At 47.4% G+C, this 20,743-nt stretch overlaps 1 protein-coding gene across 1 annotated transcript in view; it reads left to right on the forward strand.

Annotated features, from left to right (window-relative positions):
• tinagl1 (tubulointerstitial nephritis antigen-like 1) overlaps positions 1 to 14,548 on the forward strand; it is a 46,619-nt gene extending 32,071 nt beyond the window's left edge. Inside the window, exons 10-12 of the mRNA XM_059954286.1 lie at positions 3,434 to 3,557; positions 7,110 to 7,155; positions 12,663 to 14,548. Of these exons, the coding sequence (XP_059810269.1) occupies positions 3,434 to 3,557; positions 7,110 to 7,155; positions 12,663 to 12,803 (311 nt within the window). The 3' untranslated portion in view covers positions 12,804 to 14,548. The remainder of the gene's footprint in view (positions 1 to 3,433; positions 3,558 to 7,109; positions 7,156 to 12,662) is intronic.
• The last annotated feature ends 6,195 nt before the right edge of the window (positions 14,549 to 20,743 follow it).

Raw genomic sequence — 20,743 nt, forward strand, 5'->3', positions numbered from 1 at the left:
AGAATCATCTCCCCTCATTCATCTGAATTCCAGTGAGTAGCCTAGAGCCATCAAGCCATTAAGGAAAAACTTCTTCTCCCAGAGAGTTGTGGGGGTCTGGAATGCACTGCCTCGGAAGGCAGTGGAGGCCAATTCTCTGGATGCTTTCAAGAAGGAGCTAGATAGGTATCTTATGGATAGGGGAATCAAGGGATATGGGGACAAGGCAGGAACCGGGTATTGATAGTAGATGATCAGCCATGATCTCAGAATGGCGGTGCAAGCTCGAGGGGCCGAATGGTCTACTTCTGCACCTATTGTCTATAATCGGTCCTCATAGGGGTGACCCTGTCATTCCTGGAATCATTCTTGTGGGAGGACGGGGTGTTTCAACTGTTGGAGGTTAAAGCCTCCCGTACCATCTGGTAAATGTAGTTGATCCCAAGAAATCAAAGAATTTACCCACTAGTGACTTGGTTAATCCCCCATTCGGTTACCAAATGGCTCCAGGCAAGTTGTTCTGTCAGAGCCAGCTGGACAAATGAGAATTAGGAGAGGATTTCCTTGAGGTAAGCTTTAACACATGCTGTATGGTTGCCACATAACCTCTGAGTGCAGTGTTCACTCTTCGATACATCAGTTGAGTCTGACCCTCAATTAATCCATCCGCCCAAACTGAGAGGCATCTTGTTGTGATGATAATCTTCACCTGGAGGTTAAGAAGCAGTGCTGCCCTCGTGCATTGCTGCACAAACTATCACTTCATTACACAGTCACTTCGCCCAATTGAGATGTCCATGTACAGATCAGGGTATGAGATGATCATTGAACAGTCTGCGGGAATAACTCAGCAGCCTGAGAGCTGATTCAGGGTTTTGACTGAAAACATCAGTGATTCCTTTCCTCTCCTCGACCCACTGAGTTCCTCCGGCAGATTGCTTGTTGCTCCCGATTCCACCATCTGCAGTCTCTTGTATCTCAGATTCAGTTTATTGTCATTTAGAAACCACAAATGCAATGCAGTTAAAAAAATGAGACAACGTTCTCCGGAACGATATCACGAAAAAGCACAAAACAGACCACACAAGAAAAACCACATAACGTTTGGTAATCCCCAATCCAGAGTCCGGAGAGGCTGCTGCATAGCAATATCGCGCTACCATCTTTGTGCATTCCGTGGAAAGGAATTCCAATCCCATCAGACAAAACAAGACTACCCAGACACACCAAGTCAGGAGACCAGCACTATCACCCAACAAACCAAAAACCTACACAAAACCACATAGTTATAGTTAACATTTAGTTGCAACAGTGCAGACAATATCATAATTGATAAAAGACTGACAAAAATCACATAATTATAACATTTAGTTACAACAGTGCAGACAATATTATAATTGATAAAATACTAACTGACAAAAACCACATAATTATAACACATAGTTCCAACATTGCAAAGCAATACTGTAATTGATAAAGAGCAGACCATGGCACGATAAAAAGTTTCAAAGTCCCGACAGCCCATCATCTCACGCAGATGGTAGACGGAAGAAAAACTCTTCCTGTCATGAACCTCCAGCGCCGCAACCTTGCCGATGCCGTCCCTGGAAGCACCCGACAGCCAACTCCGAGTCCGTCCGAAAACTTCGAGCCTCCAACACTGAGCACCATCTCTGCTGAGCGTTTCACTCCCGGCCCCGGCCGCCAAGCAACAGGCAAAGCCGAGGATTCGGGGCCTTCCTCCCAGAGACTTTCTCGATCGCACAGTAGCAGCGAACAGGCATTTCAAAAATTTCACCAGATGTTCCTCCGAGCTTCACCCATCTGTCTCCATCAAATCAGGATTGTGCACGGCCCCTACTTGACAGATCACAGATATTCATTCCGAAGTAATGGCAGTCCAGTGGACCGTATTCTGCTGTCTGGTGCTCGTGGTCGGGGGCAAAGTTGGAATTGAATGGATAGTTAGGCAATATCTTTGGTTGTCCTTGTGTTGGAGAGGGCAGGTTTGAATGGCCGGATGCAGTTACAGAATTCCTAGTCAGGAATTATGGCAGAATTTGTGAATTAACACACAAGGCTCCAATTGCTCCATCGTTCCAAATTTCCAATTGTAAATGGGAAAACTGGGAACATGGTGGAAGTCCTGATAAAAATTCCCAAATGTACAGGTGCTGGGAACATGTAGATGTTCCACACTGTAGGCTTATTAAGAAAGTCAGAAGGCATGGGATCCAGGGAAGTTTGGCCAGGTGGATTCAGAATTGGCTTGCCTGCAGAAGGCAGAGGGTTGTGATGGAGGGAGTACATTCAGATTGGAGGGTTGTGACTAGTGGTGTCCCACAGGATCAGTTCTGGGACTTCTACTTTTCATGATTTTTATTAACAACCTGGATGTGGGGGTAGAAGGAGGGTTGGCAAGTTTGCAGACGACACAAAGGTTGGTGGTGTTGTGGATAGTGTAGAGGATTGTCGAAGATCGCAGAGAGACATTGATAGGATGCAGAAGTGGGCTGAGAAGTGGCAGATGGAGTTCAACTCCAATAAATGTGATGTGGTACACTTTGGAAGGACAAACTCCAAGGCAGAGCACAAAGTAAATGGCAGGATACTTGGTAGTGTGGAGGAGCAGAGGGATCTGGGGGTACATGTTCACAGATCCCTGAAAGTTGCCTCACAGGTAGATAGGGTAGTTAAGAAAGCTTATGGGGTGTTAGCTTTCATAAGCCGAGGGATAGAGTTTAAGAGTCACGAGGTAATGATGCAGTTCTATAAAACTCTGATTAGGTCACACTTAGAGTACTGTGTCCAGTTCTGGTCGCCTCAGTATAGGAAGGATTTGGAAGCATTGGAGAGGGTACAGAGAATTACCAGGATGCTGCCTGGTTTAGAGAGTATGCATAATGATCAGAGATTAAGGGAGCTAGGGCTTTACTCTCTGGAGAGAAGGAGGATGAGAGGAGACATGCTAGAGGTATACAAGATATATTAAGAGGAATAGATAGAGTGGACAGCCAGCGCCCCTTCCCCAGGGCAGCACTGCTCAATACAAGAGGATGTGGCTTTAAGGTAAGGGGAGGGAAGTTCAAGGGGGATATTAGAGGAAGGTTTTTTACTCAGAGAGTGGTTGGTGTGTGGACTACACTGCCTGAATCAGTGGTGGAGGCAGATACACTGGTGAATTTTAAGAGACTACTAGACAGGTATATGGAGGAATTTAAGGTGGGGGGTTATATGGGAGGCAGGGTTTGAGGGTCGGCACAACACTGTGGGCCAAATGGCCTGTACTGTGCTGTACTATTCTATGTTCTATGTTGACCTGGCTTTGTGTTTAGGCTGTTTCTGTGGTGGGAATACCGTGAGTTTGTACTGAGATTATGACAGGACAATGGTCAGGCTGAAGTGGGATCACAGTAAACTGGAGAAATGCTGACACATCTCTTTCCTTTCCCAGCCTTGATGGAGGTACATGAGGACTTCTTTGTGTACAGAAGCGGCGTTTACAGGCACACCCCAGTGATGGCCAAGAAACCGGAGAAGTTTCGTAGACATGGGATGCACTCTGTTAAGATTACAGGGTAAGAACCTGGGGCAGGCATGGCAACACAACAGTGGGTGAATTGCTTTAGGATCCAGCAATCCCTGATCGGGGTTCTATTCCTGTCGCTATCTGCAAGGAGTTTGTATGTTCTGCCCATGACTGTGTGCATTTCCTCCAGGTGCTCTGCTTTCCTCCCACATTCCAAAGATGTACGGTTGGAATTAGTAAGTTGTGTTTGTGCTACGTTGGAGCCTGTACACAATCCCGCCACAATCCTCGCTGATTTGACTTGACACAAACAACGCATTTCACTGTTTCAATGTAACAAATAAAAGCTAATCTTATGCTGAGGATTGTTGCGGGGTGTGTTATTGACTGTGGAGATCTCAGGCTGCTGTCGACTGATCCCAGGGCTCCTGCTCAAGAAAGACAGAAGTTTTAAAGTTTGCAAGGGATAGCATTCAATGAAGAGTGATGGGAGGACTGACCTTTCCACTTTCCTTTGAGCCATGTACGACTCCAACCATCTGACAGTTCCCCCTTCATGCCATTAACTTTAGTTTCCCCAGGCTCCCTGACGCCACACTTTGTTAAACACCAAGGGACTCTCCACTGGTCTCTGGCGTTCCAATCTTTGGTCTGTCCGTGTTCTGTTCAGGCACTCAGTGATCCTGCCTCTTTACACACAGATATGCAGCCTCTATCTTTCCAAGTACTTATCCAATTCCCACCACGGCAAGCCTCCGGCTGAGGTGCGTGAGGTGCCAGCTACAGACTGACACGCTGCCATTTCTGGCTGGTGCCAGCAGCTGGAGGGCAGACTTCCGTTCCAGACGCCGGCCAGAACCCCTGCTCACCGCTTCTGGCGGAGCAAGATCTGCTCAGCTCCAGAAACAGATCGCTGAGCCTCCAGGGTCCCCTCTCCTTCCACTGAGCTTGGTCTGTGGCCTGCACCCAAGCCCGTCCTCTAGAGCTGAGTGAGCCACCCTGCCCAACTCTGAAAGCAAGGCTCGCGCACAGAATAAAGTCGTGGTGCACACACTGACTACCTTTTGGTTACAGGAAGGACTGAGAGAAAGGGCAGGGGACCAGGATTTGGCACATGAAGGCAAAGGGAAAGTGCAGGACATGGGAAGGAAGGAAGTGTGTGTGTGTGTGTGTCTCTCTCTCTCTCTCTTGCACTCTCACGGCATTGTTACCTCAGTTATGTGCACTTTATATTCTACTGGGACAAAGCCAAAGGACACAAGAATGGCCCTGGTGTTAAAATGATCTAAACTGTGTCCTGGGATTGGCTGAGAACTCTCCGGAGTGTCTGTCATCACTCGGGGAAGGCAGCTCCTGAGTCTTAGTGGATGGGTGTGGCTGAACCCCTTCCACAGGATTGGCCAGGGTGAGTGAGGAATCTCAGAATGCCACGTTCTGCTGCGAGTAGTGAGTCTGTCCCCCACGGCTACCAGCAGGGACCCTGCCTGCCTATTCGGGGAAGATAGGCCACTGGCTTCCCCCGCGAGCTGGCATTGAGGTTCCAGGCCCGGGCAGCGGGCAGTTGTTGCTGGAATGGGAAAGGGTTCCCAGGGCTGGGGCTGTACACAAGCGGGGTCTGAGATGGGGCCCCGGTAAATGCACCTCTTTCCGTCTCCATCACTCCAGGGACTGCCACACCACAGTACATGCTCCTGGGCAGAGTGGATGATTTTCCAGCATGTTCTATTTTCATGAGGGTGTCCCATCCTGGAGCTCAGTGTTTTACAAAGGGAAATGACAAGAATAGAAAGGCCTTTCCGTACTAATGTGGAACTTGATAAATATTTGGGCATTCTCCACACAACGGGAAGTCTCTGTTCCAGTCGGGTGAACCATTGTTTGGCTGTCCTCTCAGATTTGATCTAATCAGCATTCGAATGGGTTGGTGTCCTTTCTGGACAGGATATACTCTTCGTTCAGCTGGAGCCCATATTTGGAATCCTGGATGGAGGCTGCACTGCAGTTCTGGCTGGATATTGCCCTTTTCCTCCTGTTTCTCGCTGGAAACTGGGGAACGGAGGAAGACGAGCCCAGCCGCTCACTTTATTTGTAAGAAGCCCGAGGCTTTAGTGATTGTTGGGAGCTGGGCAAAAGAGTCTGCCTCTGACTTTTACCAACACCAGTGTGTCTCTATTCAACTGTGCTGGTGTGTTCTTCAATCATTCAGGGACCCCTTGCAGAAAGGATCTGTGTGTAGGATTCCTTTCCATCCAGTTCCCGGTCTTCCCGAAACATCTCTGGGGCAAGAAAGTGCACATCTGCCCCAGGTTTAACCCTGACCTGCAGCGCTGCCTGCGTGAGGTCGTATGCTCTACCTGAGACCTGCTGGGTTTCTTCCCGGTGTTCTGGTCTCCCCCCACCCCCCCCCCCCCAGCTTTGAAAGGCATAGGTTGGCAGGTTAGCTGGCTGGTGTAAATGTGAGTGTAGGAAGTGATGAAATCTGGGCAGAGCTGACAGGATTTGTGGTGGAATCTGGGGGGAGTTGACGAGAACTGGGATGAGAACAAACTGGCAGATTAATCTAGGATCAGTGATTGTGTGGTTGGTGGTCAGCCTTGACTTAGTGGGCTGAAGGGCATGGTTTCCATGTTGTATCTCTCAGATTCAGATTTATTTACCATGTGTACGTCGAAACATGCCATGTAATTCGTTGCTTGCAATAACAACCAAGGTTGTGATGGGGGCCAGCTCACAGGTATCTCCACACATTTCCAGGGCCAACATAGCACACCCACGCTGCCCGGCAGAATAATCAAAACAACAACAGGAAAATGAGCCCCTTTCCCCAGCACAAGATGCTAGAGATCCAGAGTCACACGTACAAAGTGCTGGAATAACTCAGCAGGTCACGCAGCATCGATGGAAAGGAATAAATAGTCGATGTTTCGGGACAAGACCCTTCATTAGAACCTTTCTTCCCCTCCCCCCCACACACACAGATAGTGCAGCAGGCCTGCAGGCTTCAACCATCAGAAACTCTGACTCTACAACCCCGTGTCAGCCCAGCCCCGTCCCCAGTGGGAAATGGCCCTTCCGTCTCCGCACATCAGCACAGATCCCCCCCACCCCCCGGAGGTTGGGGTTCGACATCCCTAATGCGTGACAGCCTCCTGAAATGAGATACAGATTGACGTTCGTTACAAATGGGGCTGTGGAGGCAACGTGAAGTCATACAGCAGGTATGCACAACCACTGAGTCTGTCGACTGTCAATCCTACACGTCGTTCTTTCCCTTCAGCACCCTCTGCCCAGATTCTACCATCCATCTATGCACCTGGGGTCCATTAACATACCAACTGGGGTGCCTGAGGAAACCTCACTTGATCACAGGGAGAACATGTAAGCTTCACATGAACATCACCAGAGGTCAGGGTCAAACCTGCACCCATGGAGTTTGAGGCAGCAGTTCTACCCACCAGGCCACTGTGCTGCCCGTGTGTAGATACCGTTCACCTCTCGCACGCCTCCCATCTGATCCTGAGCAATGATTGTGCAACAGTGAGCTTCTGAACGTTCATTGGATGTTCTAATCAGAGGTTTCTTTGTCTTTGGTGCTTTGTAGATGGGGTGAAGAGCGTGGACCCAATGGACAGATCCGCCATTACTGGGTATGTTGATGCTACATAGCACAGTACACGGCCAACGCACGTGGCATGCAAGCGGCTTGTTGGAGAATGGTGGGGTGCTACACCACAGGAAGTGAGCCATTAGTGCAGTCGGCAATCTTGGCCCTCTACTGCGTGCACCAGCCCATCATGTCAATCCTGCTTGCAAGAGCTCCCTAACCTAATTACAGCCCGCACAGGGCCTGTGCCCTGCAGGTCACCGTTTCAGTGTGCGGATCATTCCTGCCCCTTCCCGATTGCGAGTTCCAGTCCTGCCACCCTCCGCAGAAAGAAAGATTTCAGGTCCTTCACCCTTCTACAGAGTGGCGCCCCTTTGACACCACTTGACCCCTGTTCAGGAAAAGAGGTCCTTTTGTTTCACTGAGGATCCTGATAATCTTATCCACCTCAATGAAGTCTTCCGTCCACCACTTCTGCTCCAAGGACAACAGTCCCAGTCTCTCCAGTCCTTTCTTAACATCAAGCCATTCCAATCCTGGAAACATCTCTGCAGATCTCCTCCACATGCTGCTCAAAATAATCATAATGTCTCAGTGATGTTGTGACCAGAATTGTACCCAGAACTCAAGTTGTGCCCAACTTGTATATTATACTAGCAAAGCCCGCTTGCCATGGCTAACAAGAGCAAGCATCCCATCTGCCTTTAATCAATCTCTCCTGCTGCCCTTCATCTCCTGTGGACTCATACCAGGGAGCCTCTGTTTCTCCACTCCACCCTGTACATTCTTGCAGGGCACAAGGGCAGCGGGTCACACTTCTCCGGGTTAAATTCCATTTGCCATCTTCTACTAACAGACTTCACACTAACCGTAAACTATCCTTGCTGGACATCACTTTAACCCTTACCTTGTTGAAGAGTCCGACTTGCCATTACCAAGCCTCCTATCGTCAGCATCCTGGATCAGCTGTGGAACCTACAAGCTGAGCTCTGAGCTCCGGCCCATGTTCTAAACTTACCATGCCAGACAGAGAACTAAATTCAAATAATCAACTAAAAAAAAATTATAAACTTAGAAAATAAAGCTTGTTCAGAAATAGTAACTGTGAAACTATCAGGATTATTATAAAAACCTGATTGCTTCAGAGGAGGAATCCTGCCATCTTTAACCACCACATCTTTAATTCATTCTGACCAGCCTTAGGAGCTCATTGTAAGGGGAGTAGATACCAGCATACTGCCTGGACCAGAGGACAGAGGTTGAGCGAGCTATTACTTTTCTCTCTGGAGCAAAGGAGGATGACAGGTGACTTGATAGCTGTGTACAAGATGATAAAGGCACTGATCAAGTGGATAGCCAGAGATTTGTTTTCCCCGGAGTAGAAATGACTAATTCAGGGGGCATCATTTTAAGGTGATTGGAGGAAAGTCAGAGGTCAGTCTTTACACGAAGGGTGGAGTAACAGGCAAATACATGAGGGGCATTTAAGAGGCACGTGGAGGATGGAAAACTGTAGGGTTATGTAGGAGGGAAGGGTTAGATGGATCTTGTTGTAGGCTACAAAGATGGCACAACATTGTGGGTTGAAAGGTCTGTGCTGTGATATACTACCTGTTCTATTACATCCTGTGCACAGATTACGTCCTTTGTGTCTGCTGTATTGGGGAGCCTACCTCGTGGGCCAGCGTTGGGAGGTGAGGTGTGGGAACTGTTGACTGTTCCATCAAGAAGCTTGCAGAGATGTTTGCTGCTCCTTTGAACTCTCACTCCCTTTCTCTCGACTAGTTCCACAACTTTTATTCTGCTGATTCAACGCTCATGGTAAACTCGATGATTAGCTAGTGCACCAAGCGTAGGTGTAATCCAGCTGTCAATGGTGACAACCCAGCAATCTCAAATGTCTACTGACCGTGCACAACAACAGTCCAACCATAATCTAAGAACCAATATATCTCTGGTGCCTACGGGTGTCTCCAGATTTCTTTTACACTTTGTGTGAGTAAAACTCCCCTGATTTTAAGATCACGTCTCCTTATTCTGCCCAGACATATTCTTTAACTATCTTTGATATCTCATTTGGATCACCCTGCAATCTCCTATTGAGAGTCCAAAGTCCAGGCGATGCCTCCTCTCCACATCATTTAATACTGTTAGCATTAGCTCCATGCTAATATGGGCATTAGCTGGTTGTGAGATCTCATCTGGGTTTTGCCTTTATTTGGTGGTTGCCCTGCAAGTTGATAGGGTGGTTAAGAAGGGATACAGTGTGTTGGCTTTCATTGTCTAGTGTTCAGAAGTTACAAGGTAATGTTGCAGATCTATAAAACCCTGCTTAGACCAAACTTGGAGCTTTGAGTTCAGTTCTAGTCACCTCATCATAGGATTAGAAGCTTTAGGGAGGGTGCAGGGGAGATCTACCAGGATGTGCTTTGGGCAAGAGAGAATGCCTTATGAGGATAGGATAGGGCTTCTCTCTCGGGAGCAAAGGAGTATGAGAGATGTGTACTAGATTATGAGAGTATGAGAGATGTGTACTAGATTATAAGAGGAACAGATCGAGGGGATAACCAGAGACTTTTCTCCAGGACAAAAATAGCTAATACGAGGAGACAGAATTTTAAGGTGATTGGATGGAAGTATAGGGTCGATGTCGGACTGTACGGGTGCATAGAGGCAAATTCTTTAGAGGCATGTATGAAACACCTGAATACTGTGACAGGGAAAATGGAGAGTTATGTAGGAGGCGGTTAGATTGATCTTGGAGTAGGTTAAAGGGTTAGCACAATATCATAGACTGTAATGTTCAAAGCAGTGTTGGGTCAAAACGTACAGGGAAGGGTGTCAGCTGTACAGAAGGGACGGTTCGCACCTGAACTGGAGGGGGACTAATATTCTCCCAGGGAAGGCTTGCTAGTGCTGCACGGGAAAGTGGGGTGGGTGGTGGCTTTGAACTAGAGGGGAATGGGAACCAGTTAGTGGAGAGGTTGTTAATAAAGATTGTGTTAATCCTACATACAAAGTTGAGGATCAAAAGGTCGAGCTTGGTGGGACTAATGTTCTGAGCTGCGTAAATTTTAATGTCAGGAATATCGTAGAGAAGACTGAGCTTAGGGCACAGATCAGCATTTGGAATTCTGGCATTGTAGCCAGTAGCGAGACTTGATTGCAGGAGGGGAAGGACTGGCAGCTCAGTGTTCCAGGGTCCAATTGTTTTAGACGTGATAGGGTGAGAGGGGTGGTATTACTAGTCAGGGAAATGACACAGCAGTGCTCAGTCAGAGACTGGAAAGCTCATTTATTAAGGCTTTATGGGTAGAACTGAGGAATAAGGTATGACCACATTAATGGGATTATGTTATAGACCTCCCAACAGGATTTAAAGGAGCAAATTTGTAGAGTGATCACAGACTGTTGCAAGAAGCATAAGTTTGTGATAGATGGTGATTCTTAACTTTCCACATACTGACTGGCACTCAATATTATAAAAGGGCTGGATGGAAAAGAGTTTGTCAGGAAAGTTTCCTTAATCAGTACATAGAAGTCCGAACTAGAGGGAGTGCAATACCAGATTTCCTGTTAGGGAGTGAGACAGGGAAGGTGGCAGAAGTTTGCGTAGGGGAACACTTTGCATCTAGTGATCATAACGTCATTAATTTCAAGATAATTAGGGAAAAGGATAGGTCTGGTCCTTGGGTTCAGATTCAAAATTGAGAAACGTTGATTTTTATGGTATCAGAAAGGATCAGGTTAGTGTGTAATAGGACAGGTAGTTTTCTAGCAAATGTATATTTGGTAAGTGGAAAGCCTTCAAAAGTGAAATTTTGAGACTATGGAGTTTTTATGTTCCTGAGAATAAAAGGCAAGGATAACAGGTTTCGGGAACCTTGGTTTACAAGAGATGTTGAGGCCTTGGTTAAGAAGGGGTGCATGGCAGGTAGGAACAAATGAGGTACTTGAGAACACGAGAATGAACTCAGGAGGGCTAAAAGAAGGCGCCAGGTTGCTGTAGCAGACGAGCTGAAGGAGAATCCTAAGGGCTTCTATTAAGAGCAAAGGGATAGCAAGAGACAAAATACGTCTTCTCGAAGATCAGAATGGAGCCAAAAGAGATGGAGCAGATCTTAAATGGATTTTTTTTTTGTATCTGCATTTATTAGGGAGATGAACACAGAGTCTATAGATGTGAGGCAGAGAGATCAAACCCTATAGAGGCGGAGGTGTTTGCGGTGGATAAATTCCCAGGGTCTGACAGTATGTTCCCCTGGATGCTGTGGGAGGCAAGTGAAGAAGCTGCAGGGGCGCTAACAGAGATATTTAAAACATCCTTAGCCATGGGTGTGGTGCTGGAGGATTGGATGATAGCTAATGTTGTTCTGTCGTTTTAAAAAGCTCCGAAAATAAGCTGGGAAATTATAGACCGGTGAACCTGACATCAGTAGTGGGAAAGTTATTGAAAGGCATTTTAAGGGACCACATGTATAACTATTTGGATAGACATGGACTGATTAGAGAAGTTCAACATGGTTTTGTGAATGGTAGGTCATGTCTAACCGATCTTAAAAGAGTTTTTTGAGGAAGTTACCAGGAAAGCTAATGAAGGCTATGCAGTCGATGTTATCTTCATGGACTTTAGCACAGCCATTGAAAAGGTCCTGTGTGGGAGGTTGGTCAAGAAGATCCATTCACTTGGCATTCAAAATGAGATAGTAAATTGGATTAAACATTGGCTTGACAGAAGAAGCCAGAGGGGTTGTAGCTGGTTGCCTCTTTGACTGAAGTCGTGTGACTAGGACAGTGCCACAGGGATCGGTGGTGGGTCCGTTGTTATTTGTCACCCCTATCAATGATCTGGATGATAATGTGGTAAACTGGATCAACAAACTTTGGGATGATACCAAGATTGTAGATGTAGTGGACAGTGAGGAAAGCTATCAATGCTTGCAGTGGGATCTGGAGTATCTGGAAAATTAGGCTGAAAATGGCAGATGGATTTTAATGGAGATAAATGTGAGGGCCAACGAAGAGTAGGTCTTGCATGGTGAGTGGTAGGGCACTGAGGAGCACTACAGAACAGAGGGTTCTGGGAATACAGATCCAAAATTCCTTGAAAGCGGAGTCACGGGTAGACAGGGTTGTGAAGAAAGCTTTCTGAACTTAGAGGGGCTTAGAATGGATGAGCAGTTGTTCCTCCCTGGGCTGGGAAATCTACAATTCAAGGGTATCGGTTTAAAGTGAGAGGGGAGAGATTTAATACAAACCCAAAGAACAAATTCTTGCACACAGAATGTGGTCAGTATGTGGAATGAACTGCCAGAGGAAATGGCTAAGGCTGATAGATTAACAACGTCTGACTGACACTTGGATGAGTACGTGGATGAGAAAGGTTCAGGTGGGTATGGGCAAATGGAATGACCTTAGATGGACACCTCGCTCAGCATGGAGCAGTTAAGCCAAGGGGCCAGCACTTGCTGGGTTAAGCTGGGTACAGTATGTGTAAGAGAATGGTTCTTTCCTTCACCCTCACCTTGTCCTCTTTCTTGCCCCTGTCAGATTGCTGCCAACTCCTGGGGGATGAACTGGGGAGAGAACGGATACTTCAAGATTGCCCGGGGTGAGAATGAGTGCGACATTGAGACCTTCATTCTCAGTAGCTGGGGACGAGTGACCCTGGAGGACGTGCATCGCAAGTGAGAACCCAGCCACCCTGTCTGTGGCCCAAGGACACCGAACGGTCTCCAGTTTGGAAAAGACCCCCCTTCACCAAGCTAACCCCTTTTCCTCAATCTGCAACCTTTGGTATCCAACTACAGTGATAAATGGACCATAATCAGCAAGTCACGTACATCAGTACATGTCAGGACAGAGCTCATGAATTACCCAGAAAGAGACACGTGTGTGAACCTATTCTTTCCAGCAATAATGAGCCATGAGATGTTGTGCTGCACTTAAATGGTGTGAGTGACAGTGCTGTGGGAGAGCATCACTATTCATCCGGGTGAACAGAGTGGAAGTGCCTTCAGCCGTTAACGCCCCAGTATCCATAGCGACTGGAAATGTCACATATTCAGACCCTCCTGCCTCCCTGGTATAGCCTACGGTTGAACTTGTGAACAATGGGAGACTTTCCCTGATGGTTTGGTTTGGCGATGTGACGCAGTGCTGTGGGAGTTGTGACGGGAAGTGTCCTGGAGGGTGGAGATGGGGATTGGGTAGCTAGCTGTGTCTCGTGTACAGTGAAACGCACAATGACTAACAGAATCCAAGGCTGTGCGGGGGCAGTCCGCAACTGTTGCCATTTTTCCAGCGCCAACACAGCATGCTTACTAACCCTTATTAACTAAGTGTATCTTTAGGATGTGGGAGGAAATCGGAGCAGCCGGAGGGAAACCACACAGATCCCAGGGCGAACGTACAAAGTCCTTACAGACAGCGGGAGAATTGCTGGTGTTGTAGCAGGGTCATTGACGCTAACCACCACACTACCATGCTGCAGAGAGTGCCTCTGAACTGTCACTCCCTCAAACAGGAGTCTCACAACTACCGGTGGTGATTCTGATTCAAATCCGGAATTTGCACTTGTGAATAATTGCCATTTTTATGCACTCCATGAAACCTAAACCCTGCAGCAGCTCAGACATCTGTAAACACAATGAATTGCAAACTCAGGACTGGCTGTGATTTATAAATCAGGGCTAAACAATTTGACAGGAGAGCAGGATGGCAAGGGATGTGGAGCAATGTCAGGAGCAGAGGTTTGAAGTGCAAATCAGGAATGATCTAATGAAAAGGGAGAATGATCTTAAGGATGTGGTGCCCCGATGATTCCAGGGGATCTGCGCAGCCTGGCTGATAACAGCCAGGGGTGACAGCAGCTGCCAACAGAGGAGACTTAGAAAGTCACCAAGGAGAAGGAACTTTATATGTACTCTGTGCAGGGATGGTATGGGGAGGTGTTGATGAAATTGTCTGGCACTGGGAAGGTTTTCTGATGTCTGGGTCCTGGATTGAAATAAATGGCAACGGCAGAGCGATGGTGGAAAACTTGCAACTAGTAAGTAAAAGCACTGCCTGGGAGAAAATTCAACAAAACTTTCAAAAGGAAATTTAGATAAACACTCCAAAAAGGAAACACTTGCAGGGGATTTGGGCTAATTGGATGGCACTTTCAAAGACACATGAGTTCAGCCTGCACCCTCCTGCTCTGCAAGATGTCATGACAGGCCAATGTGATGTGGGACAGTGTGTGATGACAGATGGAGTAATATCTAATTTTGACTATTCCCAAACTATGCCCAGTGGATCTCATCCACTCTTGCTTGGTTTCTAGACAATCAGGTTTGCATATTTATGGCACTTTCCATAAGTTTTGTGCTTTGCTGAATGCAAATATCTTTTATAAATGTCAAAATAAAAATAAAAGTCACCCATTGTCAATATGTTTGTGTGATCTCTTGTTTGTCTGATTAAACTGAATGAAGTACAGAAAAGATTTACAAGCATGTCAACAGGATTTGAGGGAGAGTTACAGGAAGATATTGACCAGGCTAAGACTTTATTTTGTGCAGTGCAGGAGAATTGGAGGTCACCTTGAGGTGAATAAAATCATGGGAGCAGACACAGGGTGATGGACAGTCTGTCCCAGGGATGCGAAGTCAAGGACAAGAGGCTGAGGTTTTAATGGGAACTTGAGGGGCATTTTCATTTACACAAAGGGTGGTGTAGATGATGTGTGGCATAAGCTATTAGGCAGGTCAGATAACAACATTTTAAAAGGTGGTGTGTGTAAAAGGTTTAGATGGCTATTGGCCAAACCCCAGCAACTGGGACAGGCTTGGATGAGGCTTCCAGGTCAGGGTGGACCAGTTCTACTGACAGACCTGTTTCTGCGACACTACAACAGAATCTCACAAGGATAGGGAAAATCATTCACAGAGCCAATGTAATAGAGGCAGAAGTTACATTAAAGTTGGACAGAATAAAATCAGAAAATGGAAAATGATTAAGGCCCACAAAAAGACCAATGAATAGAAGCTGTTAAGACTAGCATTTCTGCATTTGCAGATATAAAAATCACAATCATGCTGTAATTCTGTGAGTCTGGTTTAATTCACTGTATCTTCACCTTCAGCACTGACCATTCAGAATGACTACTTGGCCAAGGCTGTTTTCTTGGATCTGGAGATGATGTGGCAAAAGAGGTTCTTCAGAAGACAAGAGGGAGGTGAAAATCTTACTGTTAGAAACATTAGAAAATATGCTCATCATAGCACAGGTCAGACAGGGACAGTCCTACTCCAACATGGAACAGGTTAGACAGGGCCAGTCCCTCTCCAACATGGAACAGGTCAGACAGGGTCAGTCCCTCTCCAACATGGAACAGGATAGACAGGGTCAGTCCCTCTCCAGCATGGAACAGGTCAGACAGGGTCAGTCCCTCTCCAACATGGAACAGGACAGACAGGGTCAGTCCCTCTCCAGCATGGAACAGGTCAGACAGGGTCAGTCCCTCTCCAACATGGAACAGGTCAGACAGTGTCAGTCCCTCTCCAACATGGACCAGGTCAGACAGGGTCAGTCCCTCTCCAACATGGAACAGGTTAGACAGGGTCAGTCCCTCTCCAACATGGAACAGGTCAGACAGGGTCAGTCCCTGTCCAACATGGAACAGGACAGACAGGGCCAGTCCCTCTCCAACATGGAACAGGTCAGACAGGGTCAGTCCCTCTCCAACATGGAACAGGATAGACAGGGTCAGTCCCTCTCCAGCATGGAACAGGTCAGACAGTGTCAGTCCCTCTCCAACATGGAACAGGTCAGACAGGGTCAGTCCCTCTCCAACATGGAACAGGACAGACAGGGTCAGTCCCTCTCCAGCATGGAACAGGTCAGACAGGGTCAGTCCCTCTCCAACATGGAACAGGTCAGACAGGGTCAGTCCCTCTCCAACATGGAACAGGTCAGACAGGGTCAGTCCCTCTCCAACATGGAACAGGACAGACAGGGTCAGTCCCTCTCCAACATGGAACAGGATAGACAGGGTCAGTCCCTCTCCAACATGGAACAGGACAGACAGGGTCAGTCCCTCTCCAACATGGAACAGGTCAGACAGGGTCAGTCCCTCTCCAACATGGAACAGGATAGACAGGGTCAGTCCCTCTCCAACATGGAACAGGTCAGACAGGGTCAGTCCCTCTCCAACATGGAACAGGATAGACAGGGTCAGTCCCTCTCCAACATGGAACAGGTCAGACAGGGTCAGTCCCTCTCCAACATGGAACAGGACAGACAGGGTCAGTCCCTCTCCAGCATGGAACAGGTCAGACAGGGTCAGTCCCTCTCCAACATGGAACAGGTCAGACAGTGTCAGTCCCTCTCCAACATGGAACAGGATAGACAGGGTCAGTCCCTCTCCAACATGGAACAGGATAGACAGGGTCAGTCCCTCTCCAACATGGAACAGGTCAGACAGGGTCAGTCCCTCTCCAACATGGAACAGGATAGACAGGGTCAGTCCCTCTCCAACATGGAACAGGTCAGACAGGGTCAGTCCCTCTCCAACATGGAACAGGATAGACAGGGTCAGTCCCTCTCCAACATGGAACAGGTCAGACATGGTCAGTCCCTGTCCAACATGGACCAGGTCAGACAGGGTCAGTCCCTCTCCCACATGGAACAGGTCAGACATGGTCAGTCCCTGTCCAACATGGAACTGGTCAGGCTGGGTCAGTCCATCTCCAACATGGAACAGGTCAGGCTGGGTCAGTCCCCCTCCAACATGGAACAGGACAGAGAGGGTCAGCCCTGCAGCAACATTCAAGGCTGAGATGTAATGAAGGAATTTTAACTGTAATAATCAGTGAACAAACATCAGTGCAGTGGGGACCATTTTGTCAAGCACCTTTGCTCTGCCCATTACAAAAGTCTGGATTTCCCAGTGGCTACCCATTGTAACTTGTCTTCTCATTCCTGTTCTGATATGCCTGTCCATGGCCTCCTCTACTGCCGTGGTGAGGTCAAACTCAGACCAAAGGAGTAATGTCTCTTATTCTCTCTGGGTAGCCAACAACCTGAGTAGCATGAACATCGATTTCTCTAACTTCCAGTAATTTCTCCCTTCTCTCTCCTCTCTTTTTGCAATTCCCTATTCTGGTTACTTGGCAATGGCCTCCCTCTAGTGTCCCTCCTCTTCCCTTTCTCCTGCAGTCCACTCTCCTCTCCTATTCACTTCCTCCTTCAGCCCTTTATCTCTTCCTCCTATCGAGTGGCTTCTCAGCTTCTCTGCCACCAACCCACCTTCCCCTTCACCTGGCCTCACCTATCACCCGTCAGCTTACACTCTCTCCCCTCCCACTATTCTGACTTCCACCCCTTTCTTCCCGGTCCTGATGAAGGGTTTCAAAGGTGCATTTAATGTCAGAGAAATGTATACAATATACATCCTGAAATGCTTTTTCTTCACAAACATCCATGAAAACAGAGGAGTACCGGAAAGAATGGACAACAGTTAATTGTTAGAACCCCAAAATCCACCCCCCCCCCTCAGCTTCCTTTCCTCCAGCATGGAAGCAGTGGCAAGCAACAATCCCCCCTCCCCCCCAGCGGCAAAAAAAAGCATCGGCACCCGCCACCGAGCACTCAATCGTCTACAAGACAACAACAAAGACACAGACTTGCAGTTACTCCAAAGACTACACTGTTCGTCCGGCATTCGACATACCACAAGCTCTCTCTCTCTCCCTAATAATGGAGAAAGAGATGCCCCCATTTCACAGCAAGAGGCGAGACATAACCAACAACCCTCCGGTTTACGATGTTACTTTGCTTTTTCCAAGCTCGGTGCCCAAAAGTCTCAGATCTCTGAACACAAAGTCAGATATCTTTCGTCTCCAACTACACACCGATCTCCTGGAGAGGCACTGACCGCCAATCCTCCCCAGATCTCAGCCCTCTGAAGACGAGCAGAACTCTTAGATTGAACCCTTGGCGTGCCAAACAACGGCCAGTCGTGAAACCCTGAGAGCGGGCCCCATTCCCACAGAGAACCGTAGTCAGCGAGTAACTCCAGGTCTGGGTCTTCAAGAGAACCCTGAAAGGGAAAAACAGAGATATTAAAGATGGAAATAGAGCTGTTCCCAAAAATGCAAGCAAAGGAGTCGCCATTAACCCTCCAAGGCTCTGCCATCAGCCCAAGATGTCAACTGTTTATTCTTCTCCATAGATGCAACATGACTTTCTTAGTTCGTCCAGCATTTTGGGTGTGTCATTCAGTATTTCCAGCATTTGCAGGATCCCTTCCTTTAATTGCCTGGAACTGTACCTGGCTGTAACTGATGCTGAGCCAGCAGAGATCTTCTGCAGATGATACGACTCAGTGTTGTATCTAAAGTCCGAGGTATACAGGTAAACAGGAAAGGAGCCAATACAGTCTCCTGCTTACAGCCATGACTGACACAGAGCTCTGAAGCTGCACAAACTGTGGTCTGCCAGTCAGGTAGTCCATTATTCAGGATACAATGGATGTGCCAACCTGCATTGAACAGAGCTTTTCCCCCCAGCAATGAGGGATATATTCCTAAAGTCCACTATTCCATCCCCTCCTGGCTGAACTCCCGTAAACTCTGGCATGCTGCCTTACTTTATCAGCCTGTCCCACAGTCACCCACCCCCAAAATCACTGCTCTACACGGCCACCCCTTGCAGTGACACCAAAGGTTTAAAGGAACAAGAAGCAGGAGGAAATCAGCATCTGTGGAGGGAAATGGACGGTTTCATAGAACATTATAGCATATTACAGGCCCTTCAGCCCACTATGTTATGCCAACCTTTTAATCTACTCTAAGACCAATCTAAACCTTCTCTCACACATAGCCGTCCAATTTTCTATCATCCATGTGCCTATCTACAAGTATCTTACTCTATCATAGCTGCCTCTACCAGACCGGCTATCCACTTTACCTATGCCTCTTATCCTCTTGTACATCTCTATCAAATCTCCTCTCATCCTCCTTTGATCCAGAGAGAAAAGCCCTAGCTCACTCAGCCTAAGACATGCTGTCTAATCCAGGCTGCTTCCTGATAAGCCTCCTCTGCAGAAATGATCCCTAAATTACCGCCACCACATTTTCCTGAAATCCCCCGTTCCCATTTTGGATCGAGACCCTTTGAAACTTACAACAGCAAGGCCTGCACCAGGCTGTTGAGGGTGAGCACTGTCCACCAGCGGAGGGTTTCTGAGTCTGATGCCCTCTCACTCCCTGCTCCTGAAGGAAGGTCCTCGAGTTGAGTGAGTCTTCCTCGATGCTGCTGGAGAATGGTGCCAGGGCGATGTTTAATTGATGCAGTTTGTGGGTCGTGGACTCTAATTCACATTGATGATGTGTTCTAGGTTTTGGTATCTGCAGATAATGAACACTGAGCTGAATTGATTTATGACTATTGTTTTGTGTTTTATATTCTGTGTTTTTGCTCATTCTTGGCTACCATCTTTTTGAATATTGGGGGGAGTGGGAGGGTTTGGTGGTTTTTTCTTTGGACAGGTTCCATGATTTTTCCCTGTTTCATGGCTATTTATGAATCTCAGGGTTGGATGGTGCACACAATGATAATGAATCTTTGGATCTTCCTAATGCCCTTCCCTTGGACAACATTGGTGGCATGGAGAGGGGAGACTTGCAGCTTGGGCAACTGCCGGTCTTCCATTAAAAAAAACCTTGCCCAGGTTTGCATCCTGGAAACTTTTCAAGGTGCAAATCCACGGTCTATCGAGACTAACAGAGGCCAACCTACCTACCTACTTACTTTGAATCTTTATTTAACACCATCTTGTTCTCCAGGCCAAGCAGCAAACTCCAAAACCTGGGCATCTCTGCCTCCCTCAGCAAGTGGATCCTTGACTTCCTCACCGGAAGACCACAGTCAGTGAAGATCAGAAAGAACATCTCCCCCTCACTCTCAGTCAACGCTGACACACCACAAGGATTTGTGTTTAGCCCACTGCTCTGGTCTCTCTACAGCCAAGACTGTGAGGCTGGGCATGGCTCAAATGCCGTTGATAAATTTGGCAATGACACAACTATTGTTGGTAGAATTTTAGTTGGCGACGAGGAGGTGTACAGGAGTGAGATAGATCAGCTTGTTGAGTGCTGGAGCAACAACAACCTTGCACTCAATGTCAAGGAATTGATTGTGGGCTTCAGAAGAGGAAGTCAAGGGAACTCACACCACTCCTCGTCAAGGGATCAGCTGAGGAAATGGTGAGCCGTTTCAAGTTCCTGAGTGTTGTTGGCCAGAAAGAACTACAATCTACAAACCAGTGAACAGAAATAATGCAAGGGTGGTGGAATCAGACGAGGCAGAAGTGCTTGTTCTTGCCATATGGTTGCAGGAATGGAGGCTGCCATTTTGTGAAACTGCTATTTCAGCCACCATTTTGTGAACTGTTTGTTGAACTGGCTCCTACTCTTAATCAGAGCAACAGAGCCTGGACACAATGAGTTTACTGTGCTTTTTCTCATAGACGCTGCTGAGTTCCTTCATCATTTGTGTGTGCTGCTTGGATTTCCACCATCTGCAGATTTTCTCTTGTTTTAGTTTTCAGCTGAGACTATTTTCAGATAAGAAGCTCTTTATTT

This window comes from Hypanus sabinus, chromosome 30 (genome assembly GCF_030144855.1).
Source record: "Hypanus sabinus isolate sHypSab1 chromosome 30, sHypSab1.hap1, whole genome shotgun sequence".
Classification (NCBI taxonomy): Eukaryota; Metazoa; Chordata; class Chondrichthyes; order Myliobatiformes; family Dasyatidae; genus Hypanus; species Hypanus sabinus.